Raw genomic sequence first — 26,366 nt, forward strand, 5'->3', positions numbered from 1 at the left:
TATTTAAATAGTATGTTATCTTAATGCCTGAGAAAACACGAAAATACAGAAATCTTGTTAAATTATTTTCAAGTTTATTTAAAGCACTTTTGTACAGTTTGTTCATTTTTCACTTATAGTAAGAAGCTGATTGAGAAAATACATGTATAGGGCCCTTAATGATTAATATTACAGCAACACGTGTTCAAAGTGCAACATTTTATTAGATCAATTTTACATGATGAGCAGTTTATGAATGTAAGGATGGAAAATGCCTTTTAGCCCAATGAAACACACATTCTTAGTGTATATTTGACCGTTGTACACAATACAGACTGACAGTGACTGACTATGTTGGACTATAACTACCAATGAGTCATTTCATTTCAAGATGGACTGTCCATATTCAGAGTGAGCCACAGCTGACTGGTCACGCTCATAACTGTCTCGGGGTCTGTAAACGACAGGTATTGCAGGCACATACAGTCCTCCCAATCCAGCCCGGACTGATCCTGGATCAGCCCTCTCTCTGCCAACTTCATCACCAGCAGGGCTCGCTTGATTGTCAGCCAGTTGTGTACAGCGGCGGTCATTGAGCCTCTGTGTTTGAAGAGGGAGACACGTGGCCCCCAGAGAAGCGCCTGAAGCGTGGCAGCCGTGTCCGCCATCTGTGGCCCGCTGCTCTCACTCTGGAGCAGAGAGGCCAGATGAAGAAGCCCCCTTCGGTATGAGGACTTGGACATGGTTGGATCTGAGTCCAGAGGAGTCAGGCTCTCTTGCGAGTGGAGGCAGTATTGAATTAGGGCTCCAATCTGGGATTTGACGTCGGTGAGGGGGTGAGGATCAGACCGAGCAGATGATAGCGGGGTTAACACCACGCGAGGGGAGCCGTGTGTCCTCCATAACATCTGGATCTTTCCTTTTTTCTCTGTCTTTCCACACTTCATTTCTTCTTCCCATCTGCTGCTTTTGAAACCTCTATTTATTCCACAAGCATCCTGTTCTAGCTTGTTGTCTCCCTCTTCATTCTCCCTGTTGGGCCACACTAAAAAGATCCCCCGAGGTCTGAGGTCAGCTGCAGTGGCACTGATGTACAGATGTTGTGCGCCCATTAATATCTGCAGCAATAGAGCACATACCTGCCTGTCATAATCCAAACAATCTGCGCTCTGGAGCGAGCTGTTATCCTGAACAAAGTCCTCTAGAGTGGCGTGTGGCATGTCTCTCTCAACACTCACTAAGAGTCCTTTCTGGAGGAAAGACTGAACTGAGGGCAGATTAGCGGTCACATGAGCTGTGGCGTGCTCAGTGCTGCCTCCACCTGGTGGTTTAGCAGCAGTGCAGTCTGGCCCAAAAGGATGAGAGGGATCTTGAGTTTTAAATGTGCTGGAATCATTCCTCGGGGTGTTGCTTGCCTGGAAATGAGCAATAACATCTTGCACATTGACATGCAACGGCTGGTGTTTGGTGGGAGCTGAGGAAGCTTCATCAGTCTGTTTGTGTACCTGCACAGAAAGACAGAAAACAGACACAAACATGCAACTATAGTCAGAATCAAGAAACACTTGAGCTGCAGAATGTTAAAAAAAAATATATCTACTCTGGCCTTCCGGTTGCAGTTGTGACACCTGATGGCAGTTTAGAGGAAGTGTTTCTGCTACCGCAAGTCAGGGAGACAATTGCCAATCTCGATAAAGATCAAGTTTGCATTACTGGCTGCTGTGTGCAATGTGCATACCACTTTGTTTTGCACACCATTTTAATTCGACCCCAAGTGAATATAGCATACAACAATAGAACATTCCGACATCAAGTATGATCACACAGAACTATGAGGAGTGAATGAAAGAGCTGTAGCATTACCCTTAAACCAAGCATCCTCCCTGGGAGCTTGGGGCTGTGCAGGCTGTGGTAAACCGTGTCTCCGATCTGCTTTGGCTCGCTGCCCTCACACAGCAGGAAATCCTGAGGCCGGTATGAGGCGACGTCCCTCTCTGTGGCCTCTCTCTGGAGCAGGATCCCAGCCTCCACGCTCTGCGCCATGCTTCTCAGAAAGAGTAGGTGTCGATGCTGAATCCCCTGAGAAACAACCCGCTGGTCGTCCAGTCCGCTGAAGAGGTAGGGCAGATGTTCGTCTGGGGTGTCAAAGGACAGCTGGGAGAAAGACGGTAAAGGGACGGGACTCCCTCTGGCTGGTTTAAACTCCTCAGCCTCTTCAAGGACATGGGCGTCGGGTATGGGTGCCAGCATGTACAGCGGGTTGTCAAAGTTTTGAGGGTGTCTTTGCAGCGGAGACAGGGGAGACAGGGGAGACGGAGGAGAGAGTTGAGGCCCATTGGTGCCAGGGAGGGAGAGGGTGCGAGCTAACCTTTTCTTTGGAACAGGCGGCGGGGTGCCATCGGAGAAAAATCTCGCCAGGTGTCGGGAGGGATCTGAGAAACACAGCGAGAGACATTTAGGTCAGACTTAAAACAGCGAGCAAGAGCAATGAACATGCGACAGTTTTGGGAGTCTGCATCCACAGCTGAGTTTCACTACAGAAAGCAGTTTGTCTAGATGAATAGTCTGCAAGTCAGTGCGTCAGAATATTACATGCATGTTATTGAAAGTAAGAGTTACAGATTGCTACTTCCTCTCTTTCAGTTCTCACAATAAAAGACGAACTGAGAGGACTGAATCACACATTATAGTAACTTGTGTCTCTTCCCATCACACTGAGCTGTACACGTCAGTCATGTTTCCAGAATTGAGGAACGTGACCTTTGACTGGATTTGTTTGACATTTACAACATGCGAGTACTTTCCCTCACCTGTACTCACTTCATCATTCTGCAAACCTACCGTAGCGCTGGTGTATGGGGCACTGGGTCGCGTGACAATCAGTGGGTTCAGGGAAGACGTCGCTATATGTGTAATTTTGGGGTCCAACCGGGCTGAGCGTAACACAGTCCGACCCCACGCTGGAGCATCTGGAGGAATGGCTCCTGTGTGAGAAGATGGACAGGATAACAAAAAAACAAACATCTAAGTGCATGCACAGCAGCATACTTTCACAGTACCAAATGAATTACATTTACATGAATTCTCTGTGCAATCTACTTTTATCCCAATAAAGTAGGATCTTTTCAAATTAGGCAGACTGAAAACCCAATAAGAGAGTGTGTAAAATATTCCTAAACTTCTAATAAGATCTGTAAGAGACAGTTTGTTGGTCTTACCTGTGCTGTTTGACCGGCAGCGCTGGTGGCTGTTCCTCAGCTCTGCTGCCAGGACCAGACGCCATCAGGAATGTCTAAAGTTACAACACCTAGCTCCGCCACCTCTCTGACAGTTCACTGCTGTCACTGTGTGACAGCACAGTATGTGTGGTTGTGTGTGTGTGTGTGTGTGTGTGTGTGTGTGTGTGTGTGTGTGTGTGTGTGTGGAGCTCACAGGTGGCTAACTCAGCGCCTCTCTGAAATACTTCCCGTTTATCTCAGCAACTCCCCTTTCTCTTTTTCACTCGTCTGTGTAGTTGCATGTTATAAATGCTCTTGTTATCTTTTGTACTAATCGTTTTCAGTCTGAGGCTGAGGTTGGTACCGGAAAGCGTTGTCTGTACTGAGGGCAAAACTGTTCTCTGAGCTAACCACAAGTTGATAGAACAGGGAAGAGCAGTTATTGCAAAGCCCCTTTACTTTGCACTCTTGTCTTTTTCTTTCTCAGTTGATCTACATTCGCTATGCAGCCTCAGCATGAGCTTCTCTCTTTTGGATGATGCAGTTTGAGCCTTTACACATGCAATGCCCTCTTCAGGGCTCGGTGCTTGCTTGTAGGAGTGTTTGCTTTCACTGACTTTAAAGGAAAGGGTAAATATTGCAGATAAAGACCGAGATGATCTATCATGTCTATATCTTGTACAACTGGGCAATTTTGGACAAATATTTATGGTTAGACAACCTCATTTAGTGAATGTAAATTCTGCTCTTTTAGTGAGAGGTCAGAGGTCAGTCTCGTTTGTTTCAAAACCCAAATCAGGATTTAATGACTCGGATGATTGCTTACCACTTAAGCAATTTAATGATTATACGGCACCCAACTCTAATTAAGACATCAGCAACGATTATGATAACTTTAATTTTGCAACACAGCGATCAAAAATAAAGTCAAAACAGCAGTATCAGGGAAATCAAGTTAATTAAACAAGACAAAGAGTTGTAGTGGCTCTGTTCTTTGTGCTAAATGCTAACAGCTAACATGCTGCTGATGTTTACCATCTTAGTTTAGCATGTTAGCATGCTAACATTCGCTAGTTAGCGCTAAACACAAACGACAGCTGAGGCCGATGGGAATTAGTCATTAGTTTTGAAGGTATTCGTCAAAAAGTATTGGACAAATAAAAATGTTGACCTGATAATGGCGCTAAATAAAATGCCCGGGGATCACCAGAGTTCCATCCATCTATCCATCCAATAGTTGTTGGGATATTTCAGACTGACCGACAGATAGATCAACATTTTCACCCCTAGAGCATTCTGCTAGCATGGCTTAAAATGCTACCATAAATGGTGAATATGTGGGGGAATACAGCCCACGAAGCATCTTGAATAAATTACGAGCATTAATATTCATAATCAACAAAGAAAATCAAGTCTCACACCATGATGCCACAGTGTGAGAAAAGCCACATGAATATAAACAACTGACGTTAAATTACCAATTTTGGATATCCTGATAGGGGCAATGACACCTGTGTGATGCCAGGGATACATAGACAACTCCCACACGTGTCTATAATATATTTTAATGTGCAAATAATGTAAATATTCTAAGTACAGTCATTATTTGTGCTGACGTGCTACCTAGAGTCTATTGTTGAGGCGGAGGGTGTGCTGCTGAAGTACTCCCATCCCATAATGACTCTCAAATGGCTTTCCACTATTAGTTCTGCTATATTTATACATTTATATAACAACAGTCACCGTCTCATTAAAAACACGATGACAATGTGTGAACATGCTGTGTCCGACAATGATGTGTGAACCCCAAATCTAAAACCTAATAATAAGCCTAATAAGGAGCTGAAAAGGAGCTTTGTCATAGAAAATCTGCATGTGGTGATCAACAGAGCTGACGGATATATATTTTCCACAGGAGAAAAAGAAACGCTGGTAATGGTCATCCAGCAAACATGTCAATCAAATCCAAAACATGAAAGAAAACGCCTCATTACTTTTGAGTTCTCTCAATATAACAGGAGAGAGTGACATATTTTTGTCTCCCAAAAGATGGTATGACACAAAGGTGTTTGGGAACCACTTGGAGATGAGGTTGTTATCTATATGCAGTGCATCAATTAGTCAACAGAAACTACTTCAGCTAGTTAAAAAGAATGTAGTCTAATACAACCACCTTGGAATAAATCATACCTTCGTGAAGGTCATCGTGTTATTTTGCTTTTATTTTGTTCACCCCATTTATATCTTTGGGTTGGAGTCACTGACAGTATATGACATATTATAAATACAATACAGTTACATTAAGCATGGTATATTTGAAAGAAGTTATGAAATCTGCTTTATTTTAATGGACTATAACTGACACTTGCACTGTTCTGCACATAGCTGTGTGTGTTCTCAAAATAACAAACCTAGATTTTTCTAACATAAACCTTATCTCTTTTTTAAGAATGCCTTTAAGTGACTGAGCTGTTAGCGAATTAAATGAAAGCGGAAACCCTTATTTGGCTTAAAGCATTAACGTAACGTTTTTTTTACATTTATGTGTATGACATAAGACTTATGTCATACACATAAACATAGAACATGACGAGTGATTATAATTTTAGATCACCATAGTCTGTCAGGGGCTCATTCATGTATTTTCATCGACCTCCACTCAGAGCAGAGCACTCTGCATCATAATGATATTTACCCACTAAATTTCAGTGTGTGGGAGTGTGGATGACACAGGCTACGAGGATGCATTTAGTTGACCATCATTAAGGGCCCTCTCCACTGAAGCTCTCCATATGCTAAGGAGCAAGAACTGCTGGGTTTCTCTGCCCGAGGGACAAATCAGCACACATTCATGCAAGTTTACAGTTCCAGCTAACCGTGGAAACTATACAGACGTATTCAACAAGGGGCTGAATAGGAGCAGACAGCGCAAGAGCGAGTGACATTTAAGATCTCGAAAGCGCTGGAGGAATTCATTAACCTTAAACACTATTGCTGATGTGAAGTATTCACTGTGACCGTTATGAGAATCTTAAAGGTGACCCTCCATGCTCCTCAACACAAGAAACAGGAACTTTGAAATGAAAGACTTAAACATAAAACACACAACATCGCAGCAGTCTATGTTGGTTTATTTATTTTTTTAAGTGACAACAACTGATACATTTTTCATGAGTTTTCACAGCTTAATCGGCAGACATTTTTGTCTAGCAACACAAACACTGTGTATTTCATAAGGAAATTGATGGAAATCAGCACATTTTGACATGAAGTATTAAAGCCCCTGGCACTGTTACAAATCAGTCCCATGATTTAATTCCTTATGGCGGGAGGTAAAGTGTTTCCTTATAACCTCGTAGAAGCGCCGTTTGCGCTTGCCATCTGGGTGTCTGGGCGTAGAAGACGATGAAACTTTAGCGTTGACGGAGGAGGCAGAAGAAGCTTTTATCTCTCCCTTTACTGCTCTTTCTTTATTCTGTGAGTCAGTTAAGTCTTTAGCCAGCCTCTTCTTGTCTCCTGACAGGTGAGAGGAGGTTCCTTTGTTGTCTACCGTCCTCGTCACCGGAGCTTTGCTAAGACAACAGGCGGCATCCTCGTCCTTGTTTAAGCGCCGTAGCCCAGCTTGGCAGAGGAGTGCCTCCTCGCTCGCCATCTGTGGGCTCTGGCTCAAGGTGATGAAGCCGTACGGGGTGGTGACTTTGGTCAGGTGTGGCAGGGAGAGGGCGGCTCTGCTCGCAGGGTCCAGGCAGTGCTGGTCCTCGGAGTAGGAGCGGGGACAGGACCCCTCCCTCTGAAGAAGAGGTCTCCTCTGGGTAAAGGGGTCTGAGACACTGCGCTCAGCCCTGCGGTCAGACAGACCCAAACTGAAATATGAGGATGATGTGGATGATGAGAGCATGAGGGAGCAGGCCAGAGAAGCAGATAAAGATGACTCCGGCTCAGTCTCAGAACTCCCTAAGCCTTTGTCCGTTTCTGCATCATCCTCCTCTTTGTCCAATGATCTTAAGCTGTTCTGCACAGACAGACTTGGTATAGTGAACTGCGGGATGCTGTCAGGTGTCAGGATATTGGGATAACTGTTCTCCCGGCTTGCCTGGAAGTCTGATCCTAGGGAACACCCGAGGGACCGTGCACTGCTGGTTGCCCACAAGAGTGCACGGATCCCTGCGCTGCTGTGTCTGCGTGATGTGGAGAAATCATCTAAAACTTTGGTTTCGCTGCCAATAGCTCCAATGCTGAACGTCCGTGTGACTGTGTTCTTATCCATCACTGAATGGATTTCACTTGCTTTGCAAACAGGCTCGGTTGTAGAATGGCAAGAGGACTGATGACAGGCAGCTTTTATACGTCTCCTCTTCCCACATTTTGTCCTCCACCAAGTACATCAACAAATGCGTAAATGTGACGAAAGCCAGAGGCGGAAATGCTTACCAATTAGGGAGCGTGTCAAGTATGGAAGCATAATATCGGGCCCTTTCTGTGAAACCTCTTTATATGCTAAGGAGCAGACAGAGATGCAACATCTCCCTGCCTCTCAGAACATCACACCGTATCATGTTACTAATGTTAGGGTACTAACCATTTAAAGGTCCAATATGTAATATTTGTACTGTAATAAATCCAAAAATGACACCAATGCCTCATCAGATATTAAGGAAACGTGTTAAACTGAAATACTATCTTTTCTGACAACAATGCTAATGTCAGTATTTTTTCTTTTTGAAATTTACATTCCGTGACGGTATTTATGTTTATGTTTTGATCTGTGTGTTGTTATCAACTGCCCAGTTTGACAGCCAGGCCGGGTTGCCAGATATACCTGTAAAAACGTAAACCCAGTGCGCTACAGCTGTAACGTTAGTACAGCCATGAAAGCAGCACACAAACGAACAGGATCAACGGAGATAGATTCTACCCGACCTAAAAAAAAGAAAACAGCATGTTTCTAACAGTTGCGTGACCAGAGACGTAACAACCCCCTGGTAAATATTGGAGATGTATTTGAAAGATGGAGACAGCTTAGATCCCAAAAGGACGCAGAATTGGCTTTCTTTTTCCTCCTGAACAGGTAAGCATAGCTTCAGGCTAATTTATCACAGCCACTAGGGACGGGCATTTTATGTCATTTCAACATTTGTGTACTCACATTGAATTATATAGCTAGAGTACCCGAGTTGGTTACTCGCAAAAACAATTGAGACATAGCCAGTAAAGTGATCCCGACTGGTCCTGGCTAACGCCGCCATGCTAACCCTGTTAACTGCTAACGTTACCGGGAGGACCAGGCAAGCGGGCCCATGGCTGTTTACAACGTGTAGATCAGCGGCTGGAGCCGACAATGGTGAGTTATTTTAAGCCAAGAGAGTGGGGCTATAAATCGGGAAGAAAGGACTGTGAGTTTGCAGTGTGTTTAGCGATTGTTGCCGTAATTCTAAGCCAATGAAGTGTGTTCCGTCGGCAAGGTATTTTTTTCGTATTGTAATTCTAAGCCGAGGAAATGTGCCTGACTGGCGTGTGGAGAGGACGGTGAAGTTGTTGTGTTTTTAGCGGTTCATACTGTAATTTTAAGCCGAAAAAGTGTGTCTGTCAGTTGGTTACAGAGCTCCGCGTTTTTTTTTATGACTGTCAATATAGCCAGCATCTAACGTTAGCTACTCCGCTCGTTGACATATATAAAAGACTCCGCTGTGCTGTGGAGTAATGTCTGGCTATGTGAGAAAAGCGTCTAGCAACATTGTTGTGAATGCTGCGGTCTCAGCCTGGCAACCCCTGTGAACTTCGAGTCTGGGCAGGAGGGGGCGGGGGAAACGACTCTCTCCAGTATTTTGAATTGGTAGTGCAGTAACTATTTTAACCGCTAGCTGCCAGTATTACATACAATATTAAATATTGCACCTTTAACTGTTCATGGTTAACTGGTTTCATGCTACGTTTGTGGTTGCTGTAGGGCTATTTTCATTAGAGTATAATCTGCTGATAATTTTTTTATTAATTGTTTTCATTTCATTTCATTTATTTTATTTATAAAGGACAACGCACATTAATCAACATTTCTGTAAATGTGCAGGTGTTAGCCAGCCGGCTAACTGTTTGGTCTAAAAAACATCAGAAAATAGTGAATAAAGCCCATTGCACAATTGTTTGTTTTGTTTGACTAAAAGTTAAAAGATATTCAATATAGTATATAGAAAGGATTCATTTACCGTCGCATAAGCCAAAGATAAACAGCAAATCTGAACAATTAAGAGGCTGGAACTAGGAAATATTTAGCATTTTTATTTTAAAAATATTAAAAAAATATGTATTCTTTTAGGAAGAAAAAAAAATCTGATTTTATAATCTCACTAAATTATACTTTATACTTTATTTAAGGGATAATGTAAAACGAGCTGGTCATTATATTGCGAATTAGAAGATTAGAACCCCGATAGGGTGATGCAGGACCTCGACGAGAGGTCTGGAAACAGCCTGAATATTCAGATTTATTAACGTCAAATATAGAGCTGAAGCCTGCAACCAGATGTTACACAAATATGGAGGCTATCGTTCTCTGCCCACCAACCTGGCGATTATACACTATAGAGCACATGTCGTGTTTAACTTTGCAACTTTATTTAGCCTAGTTATTTAAGAATCTCTAGTGGCAAAAAAACCTAGTAATGTTAAACAGCTGACAAAGCTAACGTTAGCTTGTTATATGACCGCTTTACAGTGAGGAGTAACATATCTGACCTGAAACATTAGTGCTGTTTAATAGTGATGTAAATCTTTCAAGATTTAAAATGGCATTTCAGAAAAATTACACAACATAAGCCTGAGGATGACCACCTGGTGCAATCAAAACAACCTAGAGCTCAATGCTCTAAACACAGTGGAGATGGTTGGACTTCAGGAAGAACTCAGCCCCACCTGCCCCCATCACCCTCTGTGGCTCCACAATTGACACCGTGGAGTCTTTCCGCTTCCTGGGAACTATCATCTCCCATGACCTCAAGGGGGAGCTGAACATCAGCTCCCCCGTCAAGAAAGCACAACAGAGGATGTACTTCCTGTGGCAGCTGAAGAAATTCAACCTGCCAAAGACGATGACGGTGCACTTCTACACAGCCATCGAGTCCATCCTCCATTCCTCCATCACCATGCATCTGGTACGCTGCTGCCACTGCCAAGGACAAGGGCAGACTGCAGCGTGTCATTTTATTTTACATTCTATTTTTATCTTTATTAATACATACTGTGTGCATATGTTTATACCTATATTGTTTATATTCTTTTTATCCTTCTTATATTTAGAGTATGTGTGACATGCACCAACAACACCATGACAAATTCCTTGTATGTGTAAAAAACGTACTTGGCAATAAAGCCCTTTCTGATTCTGATACCTCAACTTCCAAACATTATGCCAGTAACATTTATTGTTAAGCTAAAGTTAAATAACATCAGCATAAAATTGGCAGAATCCGATATTCTACACTCATTTCTCCATGCATGCAGAAATTAATAAAACAAAAATGCTAAGTAGCTTGTGATGCTCATAGATACAGGCCTGTCTCACTTTATTATATAGATAGGCATACAGTTTATGGTAAGGTAGGATTTCGGTTATGAGCTGGTCATGTCCAAACCGGTCACGTGACCACCATCTCTCGGCCTGTTGCTGGTTAATTGGCGGGATTTGTTCATTGGTTCGCTCTGATTGCGCCAGGTGCATTTGTCCCTGTTGATTGGCTACACAGCGGCAACTTCGGGGTACATTTTACCCTCCAGAAGCAGCCCACCCTGTAGTCCTTCAGTTTCTCTTCCTCATCGTAAACCGGCACCAGGTTTTGACCCGCAGCAGGATGGCTTGTGAAATCTGCAGAGACACCGAGCTGGAGCAGGCCGAAAATACTGAGGCAAGTTGATGGCAAACGGACACGTCAAAGCTAGGTTGCCTGTAGCAATTTATCGCCAGCTGCTGGAGACAGTTTAGTAAATGGTTGTTGTGGTAGTTTTCACTTGTTCTGTGTCCTTCTCTGTAGGACCGCGTTGTAAAGAGAGGTAGTGTGTTTCGCCCCATTCTGCGCGGACTCTTCTGGCCCTTCGGCATTGTGGTACGAGCAGCAGCTAACTAATGTTGGTGTGCATGCAATGTGTTTGCTTGCTTTACATACGACCTAAACATGGCTCTCACTTTTAGGTGCGCACATACCGCGGGTTTTGGTGGCTGTTGGGCTACCGGCAGCCACTGGAGATCGCCGTTGTCAGTCCCGCTGTGTCCAGTCCCGTACGCCATAGCCTCGCAGGCCGCAAGCGCCTGCACAGGTTCACCCGCCTACTGCTGTCCATCCTGCCCCGCTGGGTGCAGAGCGCCATGGGCTACCCAGTGTCCACCAGCATTGGGAGATCCCTCTCACCAGGTATTGTAGCTGGTGAATATTTATGATTTTTATTTATTTTTTATTTGTTTATTTTTAATCGAGCTAACATCAATACTTTCAAATACTCAATTAGTGTTTGCTAACAGTCGACCAGTGACTTATCAGACTTTGCATTCAGCCATTTTCTCAAGCTCAATATGTGGAGTGACCCATGACTTATTCAACACCGTTGCTGATGTAACTTATTGTGAGATGAGTTTTTCGACTGTTCAGTGGGACAAAACTACCCATTAAAGATGTTCCCTTGGGCTCTGGGAAATGGTGCAGGGGGCAAACTACTTTTAAAATGTTTTATTTTTTTTGACCTTTTCGAGTAAGTGACTAGTAAAGGTATTTAAAAATTCATTATGCCTACTTGCTGTGCTACTTGGGGTAGTTTAAGTCAAGCTCATAATTTTAGATGTAGGAGAGGCCAACCTTTAACTTTCCACTTATACCTACAAGAAGGCTGAGCAATCCTCATAAGGTATCAAGCTCCACTTCAGGTACACACAATGTTGTGACAGTGCTCTGCTGCACTATTGTTTTACAGTAAAAGTATTTTTTTTTTTTTGATAGTCATGCAAGTGCTTAATGGCTCAGTATAGAAGCATGAGGGTATGATTTTTATTTTTGTTTCCCAACAGAGATCCGAGTCTCTCCAACTAAACCTTGTGGAAAGGGCAGCAAGAGAAAGCAGGATGAGTTGGACGAGGATGATGAGGAAGACGGTCAGACCTGGGTGGAGGCACTCAATCAGGAGCTCGATGACGATGAAAGCCCAGATCAGGATCCTGACTATGAGGTTAGTGCTTGGGTTGAGGTAGCAAATCGCAAAATTTCTATGGGGTTTGCTCCAGTTTCACCTGTCGTAAAATGGTAAAGATGCAGTCGTCTTCCCTGGTCTCATCAGAGTGTAAATGGAAGGTATATCTGAGTGTACAGAGTACATTTGTGTTGCATATGTGCAGTTTCTAGTGCAAATGTGGTAATGTGTACACACTTGAGAATTCCTGCAATAATGCACTTAACTTCATCGCTGGATGGATGGAGGTCATTATCTTAATGCTGACCTCTCTCAGCCCAGTACTATAGAGACTGAGAGTGAAGAGTACTGCTCACACAACAGCACGGAAAGCGACCTTGAAGTTCAGGAGAATATTGTGGTCATTGAAGATGTGAACACGGTAAGATCTATGGAGGCAGTTTTAAAATTAACAAAACCGCATGTGCGACTGAGCGATGCACTAACTTTACTTTTTGTCTTATAGGGTGTCGGGCTGGCCCCTCCATCTGAAGTCTCTTGTCCTGATGTTTTGTCATATTGACAATGTTGTAGTATTTCAGTGTTTTTGTATCTTTATATATTCAATAAATGTTGTCTTTTTCCTTGACATTGCTGTGGCCTCCACTAGATGGCAGTGATGATTTTTCTATTCCAATAAGCTGACACAAAGTAAGGAAATGCCTGTTTGTCTACACCAGTGTTTTGTAAGGGTTGTTTAAATGTAGCTGGTGCACATGACAGTTCATTATAACTTGTTCTAGTACTCTCAACTTAGTTCCCGTTTAAGGTTTCTCTAAAATGTAGCTTGGGCCCTACTGTAATTACAGGAATAAATGTTTCACCAAATAAAAATGCTAAAAAGGTGTGATGTGTTTAACACAGCTTTGTTTGGTGTTCACCAGTGCTATTATGCTTCCTGTGTTAGGCAGATTACAACATGTGATCACTGCTGCTAAATATCAAAAAACTAGCATGGATTTCTTCATCCCACAAAGCACACATTGCCCCTCAAGCTAATATCAAACTGAGGTTTTTGGTTGGATGTGGACTTTTTGCCCCGTATATTGGCTCTAACAAACAGCATCTACTTAACTGAAGAATAAAAGGTTAAAACTACAATATGCTTTTAATGTATATTCTGAACAGCCAGTGTTTTTGAATGTATGCATTTCAGACCATAGCAGCAGAGGGAGGTACAGGGTCAAAGCACATGGCTTCTAAAAGCAGATGTGCAAGAACAGAGTGTACAACAATTTAAGTAATCAGTGGAGAGTTGCTTCTACTGTACAGAAATGCTTGAGCTGGTAAACTCTCTAAATGACTTGGACCTCAGTCAACCTTTTTGTCTGAGCCAACAAAACTGCTTGATTTGACTTTGATCTGAGAGCAGTGTTGCATTCAAATGTTAGGGTAATAGTTTTATATATATTTTTTTCTTTTCATAGGGGGGTATAGACAGACAAATGAGGACTGACTTTAAACCCTATCACTGACAGTGGATGAACCAATGCTATTTTTGACTTTAAGCATGTGAGTATTTTAACCTGAGGTCACCAAAGCTGAAAATGTTATCACGGAGCTCCTACTGCCATTGTCTCTATTCTGCTGGTGAGGGGTAAGCTACTGCCATGTGGCCCTCATATGGCTGGCATCAGGAGAGGATGAGTGTAATTTTGTGCTGCCCACAGTCATACCTCTTATGTCCTTCTGCACACATTCAGTGTCTGTTCACTGCAGAGTGTGAGCTGTTCATCGGAGTAGGTGGCAGGCTACTGTGAAGAGCCCCACAAACCTCTTGAAAGTGACTGAACCTGTGCTTGTCTTCGTTTAGATGGAGCAGAAGTGATGATGGTTAGAGATGAGCTAATGTTGGTCTTTTTGTTTCCTCTTTTATCACTCCTGTGTGCTGTTTTTAAGAGAGGAAGCACTCATCAAACTGACAGTGTTGAGCTGTTATTACCTAGGAATTTAGAAGGGGAACTCCACTTATTTTGTACATAAAGGTCAGTTTATTTTGCCTCAGTGCCAGCGACAGCCATGGCCTGACGCATAATGTTTTCACATTGTCTGTCCGTCAGTCCCATTCTTATGAACGTGATATCTCAGGACTAAATTGCTAATAAGATAACATGATGAAAGGATGACATTTTATATCCAAAAGGTCAACTTCACTGTAACAATAGGCTCGTTCGAGATGAACTGCGTCTCACCTGTAAAGTAGACAAGAGCAGGCGGCAGCAGCAGGGGCCGTTGACAAAAAGCAGCGGTTAAGTCGGACAGTTTCCAGCCGCTTCCAGCAGCCTTTAGGCTGAACAGGAAGTCACAGAAACACTGGCATCCTCTTAGGTCTGATTCCGATTGAACTTACCAATTAAAAATGTTATCAGACCCATATATCAGCTTGTACACAGTCTTCGGTTGTTTTTATTAAGACCGAGTAGCTGTAAAAATGCTCTACATGCAATCTGTTGCTGATGTTAATAAACAGACTGTAGATGATCCGTAATCCGAACAGATTTAGTCTCTGATCTCTAAACGTCACTATCAGCCACACAACGTGTGTCCTGTACAGAATAAGCCTATAAATCAGACACATGGCAATTAAAATCCCTCCAATTCAAAAACAGTAAAAAGTTTATATAAAACGTCATGTCGAGTCAATTCTGAACCCATCAGCTGTTAGATCAGCTGAGAGGCTGGCGTTTCCCAGCGGCAAAGCCTGAGTCTTGCAGTCGGTGAAAAGCAACTGCGCTGCCTGCGTCTCAAACCTGCGGCCGCCTTGATCTCGTGAGATTACTGTTGCCCACGTGTGTATGACGTCGTGAAAATGTGTGTGAAGCATAATTGTTTAGCAAAAAAATACACTAAATATTTATTAAATTGCTTCAAAGTCTCCACTATGTTTATTATATGAGCCTGGACAGACATGTATGTAATGTAAACGGCCTCTTCACTGGTTTGCGAAGGCATACAACCACAAGGCGGTGATTCCAGTTAGTCATGAGAAGCACCCAGCTTGTGAACGTTTTCTGTGGCTCTGGAGGAGCTTCGTCATTTCTTAGATAATAACCCTGATGACATCATCAGGGGTTATCTCGGTTTGAAGACAGAAAACCTGCATTACAGACTGAAAGTTCTGAGTTTGAAAAATGTAGGTGTTTACCAGGCAGGGAAGGTCTAATGTAAATATGCTATTGAGTTGCATTATGGGAAATGATGAAGGATGCATAACCATACTTGGGACTGAGGGGATATACCAGCCTTTACTGCTTTTTTTCTGCAATTATGACCATTTAAAAAAAATCTTGAGTCGATTATCCAACTGTAAGTGCAATACCCCCCCACCCCCACCCCTTTAAAGACCGTAATAGCTGTCTCAAAATGAAAGGCATGTGAAGAAGCACACAGTATGAGTCATACAGCATGCACAGTGTGACATGTTTCTAGGAGAAAATAAGAATACAATATTATAGATATTAAAATATGATTTTATTTAGTCAGGTAAGTCCCATTGAGATTAAGATGTGATTTTCAAGGGGACCTGACTACATGTAAAACAATACAAGATACTGAAGAGCAATCATATAAATTATACAAACATGATGCACAACAGGACATGAAATAATTATCACATAATATACACAAGTAAAAGAAAAAGCTCCGTGGGTGCAGTACTGTGGATTTTTAAAGTGAGTTGATAAGTGCTTCTTTCTGAATCGTAAGCATTTTGTTAGGCTGAATTGATGGTGGGTCTGCTGCAACCACAGCTAAATCATATAATGTGGCAAAGGGGAAAGTGTCAAAAATGATGCCAACATTTGCCAAAAACAGCAAAGTCAGCACCTCAGACAATCTCAACAAACATTTAACATTATGAGCTTCATTAAACTGTCTGAGTTAATTTGTCCACTCTTGTGTTTTTGCGTGATGAGAGCTCAGAGTTTAAAAGAGACGAGATCCAGCATAAATGGGAAGTGATTCAGCTGTTGACACCGAGATCCAGCTGCCTTCAACTCAATTAATTCCTGAAAACACTTGAAGTTGTTTTGTCAGTGAACTTTGTGTCTTCCTTTTTTCTTTTCCTCTCAGATGTTTTTTTACCTCCTGACACTCGGGTGCAAAGGCAGCCGCCACCTTACTGAAGCAGCACATTGGTGTAAATTAAATGCTGTGCGTGCGTGGCTGGCAACAGTGAGAGCTGGATACAGAACAGGAACTGATGGTCTCTGGGGGTTCTCATGGCTGTCTGAATGTGTGAAGGGTAGACTGCTCAGCGGAGGCAGCAATAGGGAGCATCGACCTCTATCTGTGGCGTTTGTAGCCAGCTGGAGACCGCTTTTAAATCCAGAAAGCTCTGCCTTTGCCTTTCAACAAGCAAGGTGAAAACACAGCGTCTGTAAGGGGCTCGAAATTTTCTCCACAGTCCCAGGTGTGCTGCAGAACAAAGGCTGCCTGGCTCATGCGGCGAATGTAGTGGAGGTCTTGTTGTTCTCTAACGGATGTCTGCATGCTGAGTGATTTGTTGCGGTGATCAGTTTAGATGCAGGGTGGTTAAGTTGCAGGCAGCAGGGGCTTTCACATTATGTCACAGCTTTTATTTTTTTTACGAATTACTTTACCTGATCCATGGGTTGATGCAGCACAGATTGTTATAAAACCTCTGACACACACACACACACCCAGAGGCTGGACATACTGCAGATCCACAACTAGGACCTGACATGGGCTTGTTGTCACCTTCAATGAATGGCAGCAGGTGCCGTCTGCTCCCCAGGCCCCCGGTCTGACCTGCAGGCTATTATCTGCTGCATTACAATGTGACTCCGTAATGTCTGCCAACAAAAAGCTTTCAAACTCACTCCCTTGCCTCTCGCTCACTCCGCTGCAACCTGCTTTACTACCCCTATGCATCTCTCTCCACACAAGTCACGCAGCGCGTTTCGCTTTACCTCCGGCCTAATGACCAGCTGTCGTCGTAGATTTAAAGAGCATCCATCATCTTCACAAAAGCAGAGCAGGAAAACAGGCATGCCAAATGAAGCAGACAAATGGAGCCTTCAGTTTGTCGTACACTTTGAGGGGAGGACAGTAGCGAGGGCTCTCTATGAAGGAAACCTGCTTGGAAGTCAGATGTTGATTGAAGCGCTGTGGAGCGAGTGGAGGATCAGCTGTTGGTGGATGAGCAACTGCTACCTCAGGGAACTCACTCAAAGTCAAGTCAAGTTTTCGGGAACGAGAGAGAATCGAGTAAATTTGTTTTAGAGGTAATTTGACACAGCAGCGTTTTTTCATTTCCTTAATGTTGGTTTTATCCTATTTTAAACAGTCTATGGTTTTTATCCCTTCAAATAGTTTTATATGATAATCTGATGACCTGAACTATCACAGGCCAGCTTATCCTCAAAGTCCCATGTGAGCTACCGGGCAGCGTCCCCTCAGCTTCTCATCTGGATGAGTGTATTTTACGTCTCGCTGCGTTCCTTGATCAATCCAGCTGGGTTTAAAGGCTTTGCTGCTATCTGTGGTTGTCCTTGTCTGTACGAAGGTCTCACAGCAAACTGTGCAGGGCTCTCAAAGTGTGGGAAGTCAGCTCCTGCTGATGCCAGTAAGCAAATCCATTCGCACGTTTATGATGCTATTCTGAGACACGGCCCAGGGACCAGCGAGATTCCTAACAACTGGAGGAGCCAAGACATTCAGTCAGACAGCTTGTAAATGTTTATTGGAAATCAGTGCATCTGATTCCTCCGGCCTTTGACTCCGTCTTGTTTGATCTGTTCACACCAGCTGTAGCAATTCAGTCGCTTTGTATTCACAACATGCCAGTCTGAATGTGACAGACTTGGAAGGGTCAACTGTCATGTAGGTCTCAAGAAAACGTTGTATGACTGCTTTTTGTGTTTGGTTTCCATAGTCCGCTTTTGAAATGTGTTTTCAAGTGGAAACGTGTAGCTTTTGGCACATTGATGTCCTCTGGTGGTGTTGTGGAAGATTGTCTGGAAGCCTGTTTCTTTAAGGTAACCATCGCGGCACTCGGCAATGGTGGAATGTAACTAAATACTGTACAAAGTACAAATTGGAGGTACTTGTACTTGACTTTATACTTCTATTCCAGTACATGTCAGAGGGAAATATTGCATGTTTTACTTCCCTACAATTATTTACTAGCTTTGGTTACTTTACAAATTAAGATTCTTGCACACAGAACATAAAAGAAGTTAAAAAATATGTTTTGTTAATAATTACACTACCCAACAGTAAAAGTACAGCTGAAACAATTAGTTGATTAATCTATTAGTCTATTAGAACTTTTATATGTAACAGAGTATTTTCACATTGTAGTATTAGTATCTTATTTACGTAAGGGATCTGAATATTCAGACTTCATTTACCGCTGAAACTCGGGTAATGTTTAGTCTGATTGTCAGGCTTTGGGCCACAGTGTGAAACAAGCACTTCCAGTGATGTGGCTTTTTTGGACACGTTATTGGACAGGAGCTCTGTGACAAACTGATCAATGTATTTTAATAGCAGGGTGTGAAGAACTGCTCCGCCATATGGATGGACATTCAATATTTTTGGTACCAGATTTAAAAAATAAATGGAATATAAATGAAATTTAAATGGAAATTTGCACTAGAGACTGACTTGAAGCTTATTAGTCCAGCACACGAGTTTAACTCCTGAAGTGGCTCTTTGACTTGATCTGTTGGTGTCTTAATCATGAATACTGAGCAGCACTGTAAGCTGCTTTGGATGAGAACATCTGCCAAATTCTGGAAATGTTAATGTGAAATACTTTCAGATAGCGAAAGCTTTATTTCATAAAATATGTTTTTTACCATCTTTCTCAAGGAATACATTTGTTTTTATGTTATGAAGTGTTTGTTATTTACAAAATCTTTGTGATGTAACATCCAATAAAAACTGGTTTGACAGATGGCGTTGCGCTATACGTGGTAGGAGTATAGAAAGAGTTGGTATCAAAGTATTAACACTAAAATATTAAGTATTGATAAACTGTGATAGGTAATGTAATATAGATTGTCTAAATATGCCTTAAACTGTACTATGAAGTACAGTGGTGCTCATAAGTTTATGAACCCATGCTAAAGTTGACTAAAAAGAGGAATACAAAAATAATCTTTTGGATATTGATCTTAATGCCTTAATTAAAATAATTTGGAAAAATTCAACCTTTAAGGACACCAATTTTCTTTGTGAATGAATAATGTATCGTTTAATAAATAAATGTTTTTTAGCCATAGTAAGTAACTTTTATTTTTAGAAAGGTTGTTTATTGGATTCAGGATAATATGCATCCTGATAAGCCCTTGGCTTTGAATTATAGCATACCATCATACTTACAGATTGGCATGGGGTACTTTCCATAAATTCATCTCTCAATGCAAATCAAACCAGCTATTAGGTTAACTGAAATAAAACCATGCCAATCCTTAGGTATGGTGAAGGGTATGTGATGATGTGGGGCTATTTTAATTCCAAAGACCAAGGGAACTTTATCAGAATGCAATAATCCAGCATACTATGCATCCTGATAAAGAGATGATAGAGAGATGATTTTATGGAAAGTATCACATGCCAATCTCTAGGTATGGTGAAGGGTATGTGATGATGTGGGGCTATTTTAATTCCAAAGGCCAAGGGAGCTTTATCAGGATGCATAGTATCCTGGATCCATGAAATAACTGGCCTGTAAAAATAAAAATCTGCCTGCCTCTATGGGAATTTAACATAGGGGTGTACTTACTTATGCCCCCTGTATTTTAAGGAAGAACATTTATTTATTCACGATACATTATTCATTCACAAAGAAAATTGGTGTCCTTAAAGGATGGATTCTTCCTAATTTTTTTTAATTAAGGCATTAAGATCAATTTCCAAAGATAATTTTTTTTATTCATCTTTTTAGTCAACTTTAGCATGGGTTCATAAACTTATGAGCACCACTGTACTTTAAAGTATAAAAATGCATATCATGTCACAAGTAAGAGTGACATTCCGTCTCAAAGTCAAAACTTGAAAAGTATAAAATCTTCTAACCTGGAAGAAAAGTGCCAAGTGTCAGCACCTCAAAACTGTGCTGACAGTAGGTGCAGCTCTTGAATAAAGACACTTTGGCAATTTCCACCTTGAGTTATCTTCAACTGTAGCAGAGGTCTGCCTGCATACGTGCTCATAGCTCCATTTCTATCCCTCAGCAGGTTTTAATCCCAAACATTCACTTCACTAGCTCATTTCGCTGAGTGCCACGCAATACTTTCAAGAAGAGACCTCAGCTTTAATGCAAAGTTTGTTTTCCTGTCAGTTTACACTCATATGTTTCTTATTCACAGTAAGATGTACAAAGTAGCATTGCTGGTCTGAACATGGTTGTTTTTATTGTTTGGGGCAGTGAAGCGAATGGACCCTCTTTTTCCACATGTGCATTAGCTACATGGAGTGTGTGTCTAGTTGTGTGACTGGTATCCCTCTGTCAACCATATTGGTGGCTTTATACTGTATTCCTCGAGTGACGATGGGAAGGCAGCTGCTTCCTCTGAGTCTGCCACCAGGGCACCCACCTGTTCACATACAGTGTAGACATGATTTTAACAGTCACTTTTAGTTTCATTTCTGAGACTGCTATCTACTAGGGGTGGGGGGGAAAAATCAATACAGCATAGTATCGAGTTACTTTCCGTGGCAATACTGTATCGATACACAGATGCCAAGTATTGATCTATTATTATTATACATGTGTTGGTCAGTTTGTCTGCTTGACACTCCCATTTTGCAGCAATAAAATTGAAGTGAGATGAACAAACTGAGAAATGTTATCTTTTTAGATAAAACAGATGTTGACAAAGTTTCCTTTTGGGGACATAATTTGAAATTGGGAAAAATAAGAAAAAAGAGGTAATAAATTGCAGAATATTGCAATATGTTCAAAATCGCAATATCGTATCGCGACATAAGTATCGTGATGATATCGTTTCGTGAGGCCTCTGGTGATTCCCACCCCTGCTATACTCGCATCATTCAGCTGCCTTTTAAATGTTATTCTTTTCAGAACTAAATGCTGAATACATTATGCCAGATTTATTTCTCTCGTTTTTGACTTATTAGCACAGCAGATTATGTTGTATGAGGAAGGCAGTGGTGGAAGGAGTGTTAAGATGACCTACTTAAGTAAAAAAATAGCAATACCAAAGTGTAAAAATGCTCTGTTAAGATGAAAATTCCTGCCTTCTAAATATTACTTACGGTAAGTAAACAAGTAACAGTGTCAGTGTTAGGGGCTGAGTCCTGCAGCGGTGTGGGTTCGAATCCGACCTGCTGCCCTTTGCTGCGTGTCATCCCCCATCTCTCTCGCCCCTTTCATGTCTAAGTACTGTCTCTACTAATAAGAATAATAAAGGGAAAAGCCCCAAAAAATAATCTTTAAAAAAAATAAGTGTCAGTGTTACATTGTTTGATGTGTGAATACTGAAGCATTAAATGTTGCAGCTGGTCGAGATAGAGCAAATTCTAACTAGTTATCTTATTAAGTTTGTTAGTTTAATACATAATATATCGTATTCTATAAAGTGATCATATATTTTGTATATAAAAGCTGAAAGCCCCAGGAACACCCATACCATCTACAGTGTGTTGTTTTCTCTTATGTTGCCTAATTAGACCTCTTCTCATACATACATACATACATACTCTGCTATTTTGACACCGCTCTGATGCATCTGTTGATTTAGTAAAACTCACCCTGTTATTCTTATCAGTACAGAATCTGGTGAAATAGCTCCACCCAATTTACAGCTGATTAGAAAAAAATTGATCGAGAAAAGAATCAGAATATGAATCCATATGGAAGATACTCATTAGTTTGAGCCCTGTATAAAATAGTTAAAAATGAACCATCAAGATTCCCCCAAATCCCCCACTTTCCTCTTCCCACTGATTACTGTCTGTGGCAGCAAAGAGACTAACACGCTCCAATTACCAGCTGTCCAATTAACCCATATGTTGGCTGTTTCGTGTTATGGTGAAACCATTTCTTTTACATGAGTTTGTGTTGGTGATGCTTGTTGCAGAAAGTAGGACAGATAAATAAAAGGATGGGGGGGCTGTGATGTTTAAGACGTCTGTTATGGGGAGGCTGAACATCCGCTGCAGAGAATTTTACTGGAGCTTCAGATTTTCTGGTTTATGAAAACAGTATTTATTTTGCAGTTAGATAACCTGATGTATCTTGCAGAAATAGTTTTTGTAGCTCTGCATCTCCTAGACACGGGTCGTTTCGGTATGTTTTCTGTGGTTCCCTGTCTGCTGTCGTTTTGTTTGTCATTATGTTTCCCCCTGCAGCTCTCTGTAGTCCGGCGCTTTTTGAGAATGTGCCAGGCACAGCTAAGTGACAGTAGTGATAACGTGCAGAGTGAATGTTAAGCCACCTCTTAGTCACACACACACACACACACACACACACACACACACACACACACACAGCGAGAGAGAGTCAAATCCTAAACCTGCATCTTTGATGTGCCCACTGACACTAATGAGACTTGTCATCTTTTCATACAGAAAGACTGCAGTCCTTGCTCTGTTTGCCACACACACACACACACACACAAATGGGTAGATGGTGATATGTAGACCGAAAGATACAGCTGAGTGCACACTATGTTATCGATTTGATATCAAAGTGGTTTATTAATGTTTCCCTCAGACCTCCTCAGGCTCCTGTCAGTGTTGATGATATCTGTGATTGGTGAGCCAACAGGAAATTAAACCAGCAAGGTAACCCCTCATAACCTCAACAGCACTTTGAGGTTGAGACACCTCAAAAGGCCCTAGGCCACAGAAAATAACCTTTTCACACCGATGTGCTGTTTTTGTAACATATTTCTTTGGAAACTCTACTGTCTGGAGACCCCAGCGTTTAATAGGTTTTCATTTCTCCTCACCTTGGCTGTCTGGCTATTTTTTATTGGACACAGTGAGGTGATACCGCCGATCTTTCAAAAGGTTTTTCAGCTGTGTGATTGATTAAACTGTGAAAGGCCATGAAGGGCAATTGCCTGTTTGGCCTCTTCATTGCCTGTGCACCCACACTGATGGAGCTTTAGAAAAGAGCCTCAGTGTTTATTTGAATTTGAAATGAGGACAGAACTGAGGCATGACACACAAAAACACTATAGCATCCAGAGTGAGCAGAGACTTGTCAGGGGTGAGTGTGCGCTTTTAAAAACTGGCTCGCAGAGAAAGAGAGAGCGAGAGAGATGCAGCGATGGAGAGTGGAGTCAGAGTGGCTTTGTAGCATTAGTAGCAGGAACAGAACCTGGCAACTGTGGATGTGCTTCTTCAGCCTCCTTACATAACATAAAAAGCAGGAGAAGAGTTAGCCAAAAGCACGCAAGCAGGACTGATGAACTGCCGGCCGCGGATCGCTCCTCTGATACCTGGAGGCACCAAAGCAGAGGCCACTTGACCAGTCTAAAAATAAGCACAAGATGAGAACAATGTGGTGACAGAGAGCGAGCGAGTGAGTGAGAGTGCAATGGGAACACCTTCATTCCCATCTCTGTATAGTGTACTCAGGGGCCAAGAGTAGCCTTTTGTGTGGCTTTGATTGTAGCTGGAAATAATCTCCAGTTGACTCATCCAGCTGAGTTTAGTTTGGCGCAGTGCACTGCTGTGATGCCTTCTATTGTACCTTTCGTGGTTGCATAACTTTTGGTTTTCAGGGGTGGACTTGTCATCTTTTCCCACTCTGTAATCCCCCAACACTCTCCCCCTCACTTCCTGACATTCGTAGGGATGTTTGTGTGTGCACTGCAGCACTCAGCTTAACTCTACTGGCCACCCATCCTAATCTGCTCTCCTAGCCTAAGAGCTAACTAAAGCTTTAAAGCAAAACGGAGCAGTGGTCAGCAAGAAAAATCAGCCCAGATATCAGCGGGGGAAATCACGGATGATTTCCCCCGCAGTTGACCATTGGTGCTGTGGTGTGCAAATGAGAAGGCCCATGTACTTCACTGGGTGTTTATGAATAGTTTTCCTATTGCACAAGACATGCTGCATATATATATATATATATATATGTATGTATGTATGTATGTATATATACAGTGAGGAAAATAAGTATTTGAACACCCTGCTATTTTGCAAGTTTTCCCACTTGGAAATCATGGCGGGGTCTGAAATTGTCATCGTAGGTGCATGTCCACTGTGAGAGACATAATCTAAAAAAAAAATAAACAGAAATCACAATGTATGATTTTTTAACTATTTATTTGTATGATACAGCTGCAAATAAGTATTTGAACACCTCTCTATCAGATAGAATTCTGACCCTCAAAGACCTGTTAGTCTGCCTTTAAAATGTCCACCTCCACTCCATTTATTATCCTAAATTAGATGCACCTGTTTGAGGTCGTTAGCTGCATAAAGACACCTGTCCACCCCATACAATCAGTAAGAATCCAACTACTAACATGGCCAAGACCAAAGAGCTGTCCAAAGACACTAGAGACAAAATTGTACACCTCCACAAGGCTGGAAAGGGCTATGGGGAAATTGCCAAGCAGCTTGGTGAAAAAAGGTCCACTGTTGGAGCAATCATTAGAAAATGGAAGAAGCTAAACATGACTGTCAATCTCCCTCGGACTGGGGCTCCATGCAAGATCTCACCTCGTTGGGTCTCGATGATCCTAAGAAAGGTGAGAAATCAGCCCAGGACTACACGGGAGGAGCTGGTCAATGACCTGAAAAGAGCTGGGATCACCGTTTCCAAGGTTACTGTTGGTAATACACTAAGACGTCATGGTTTGAAATCATGCATGGCACGGAAGGTTCCCCTGCTTAAACCAGCACACGTCAAGGCCCGTCTTAAGTTTGCCAATGACCATTTGGATGATCCAGAGGAGTCATGGGAGAAAGTCATGTGGTCAGATGAGACCAAAATAGAACTTTTTGGTCATAATTCCACTAACCGTGTTTGGAGGAAGAAGAATGAGTACCATCCCAAGAACACCATCCCTACTGTGAAGCATGGGGGTGGTAGCATCATGCTTTGGGGGTGTTTTTCTGCACATGGGACAGGGCGACCGCACTGTATTAAGGAGCGGATGACCGGGGCCATGTATTGCGAGATTTTGGGGAACAACCTCCTTCCCTCAGTTAGAGCATTGAAGATGGGTCCAGGCTGGGTCTTCCAACATGACAATGACCTGAAGCACACAGCCAGGATAACCAAGGAGTGGCTCTGTAAGAAGCATATCAAGGTTCTGGCGTGGCCTAGCCAGTCTCCAGACCTAAACCCAATAGAGAATCTTTGGAGGGAGCTCAAACTCCGTGTTTCTCAGCGACAGCCCAGAAACCTGACTGATCTAGAGAAGATCTGTGTGGAGGAGTGGGCCAAAATCCCTCCTGCAGTGTGTGCAAACCTGGTGAAATTGCAAACAATTGCAAACAAAGGCTACTGTACCAAATATTAACATTGATTTTCTCAGGTGTTCAAATACTTATTTGCAGCTGTATCATACAAATAAATAGTTAAAAAATCATACATTGTGATTTCTGGATTTTGTTTTTTAAGATTATGTCTCTCATAGTGGACATGCACCTACGATGACAATTTCAGACCCCTCCATGATTTCCAAGTGGGAGAACTTGCAAAATAGCAGAGGTGTATAGTCCAGGTGCCAGAAAGTAGAAATCCTGTCCAGCAGCTGTCCCAACCATCACTAAACCAGCTCCTCTACCAGGTAGATGAGCTTGTTAGTGAAAACACCTGTTCTAGATGTAGAGGCAGATCCAAAAACATGGCAGGATTTTTACTTTCTGGCACCTGGACTATACACCTCTGCAAAATAGCAGGGTGTTCAAATACTTATTTTCCGGTGTGTGTGTATATGTGTGTGTATGTATATGTATATATGTGTGTATATATATATATATATATATATATATATATATATA

The 26,366-nt window shown here is 42.2% G+C and overlaps 2 protein-coding genes across 2 annotated transcripts; one reads left to right on the forward strand and one right to left on the reverse strand.

Moving 5' to 3' along the window:
- Positions 1-183: 183 nt before the first annotated feature.
- peak3 (PEAK family member 3) lies at positions 184-3,607 on the reverse strand. The gene is made up of 4 exons (XM_039810882.1): positions 3,198-3,607; positions 2,821-2,963; positions 1,843-2,411; positions 184-1,484 (listed from the first exon to the last, which is right to left on the reverse strand). Exons 1-4 carry the CDS (start codon positions 3,260-3,262, stop codon positions 366-368), a joined length of 1,896 nt encoding a protein of 631 aa, XP_039666816.1. The 5' UTR covers positions 3,263-3,607; the 3' UTR covers positions 184-365.
- A 6,675-nt stretch (positions 3,608-10,282) lies between these two features.
- On the forward strand, positions 10,283-12,993 carry org (oogenesis-related gene). The gene is made up of 7 exons (XM_039810190.1): positions 10,283-10,345; positions 10,937-11,095; positions 11,222-11,293; positions 11,380-11,599; positions 12,247-12,404; positions 12,682-12,786; positions 12,871-12,993. The coding sequence occupies exons 1-7, from the start codon at positions 10,283-10,285 to the stop codon at positions 12,925-12,927; spliced, it is 834 nt and encodes a 277-aa protein (XP_039666124.1). The 3' UTR covers positions 12,928-12,993.
- The last annotated feature ends 13,373 nt before the right edge of the window (positions 12,994-26,366 follow it).

The sequence above is a fragment of the Perca fluviatilis genome, chromosome 9, assembly GCF_010015445.1.
Source record: "Perca fluviatilis chromosome 9, GENO_Pfluv_1.0, whole genome shotgun sequence".
Classification (NCBI taxonomy): Eukaryota; Metazoa; Chordata; class Actinopteri; order Perciformes; family Percidae; genus Perca; species Perca fluviatilis.

Bases quoted from the DNA above. Each gene is read 5' to 3' on its own strand.
- peak3 (XM_039810882.1), bottom strand. From the start codon at position 3,262: ATGGCGTCTGGTCCTGGCAGCAGAGCTGAGGAACAGCCACCAGCGCTG. The intron at 2,964-3,197 runs GTAAGACCAACA...CTTCTCACACAG, and splicing joins CTGCCGGTCAAACAGCACAG to GAGCCATTCCTCCAGATGCT. The intron at 1,485-1,842 runs GTAATGCTACAG...CTTTCTGTGCAG, and splicing joins GGAGGATGCTTGGTTTAAGG to GTACACAAACAGACTGATGA.
- org (XM_039810190.1), top strand. From the start codon at position 10,283: ATGACGGTGCACTTCTACACAGCCATCGAGTCCATCCTCCATTCCTCC. The intron at 11,294-11,379 runs GTACGAGCAGCA...TCTCACTTTTAG, and splicing joins TCTGGCCCTTCGGCATTGTG to GTGCGCACATACCGCGGGTT. The intron at 11,600-12,246 runs GTATTGTAGCTG...GTTTCCCAACAG, and splicing joins TGGGAGATCCCTCTCACCAG to AGATCCGAGTCTCTCCAACT.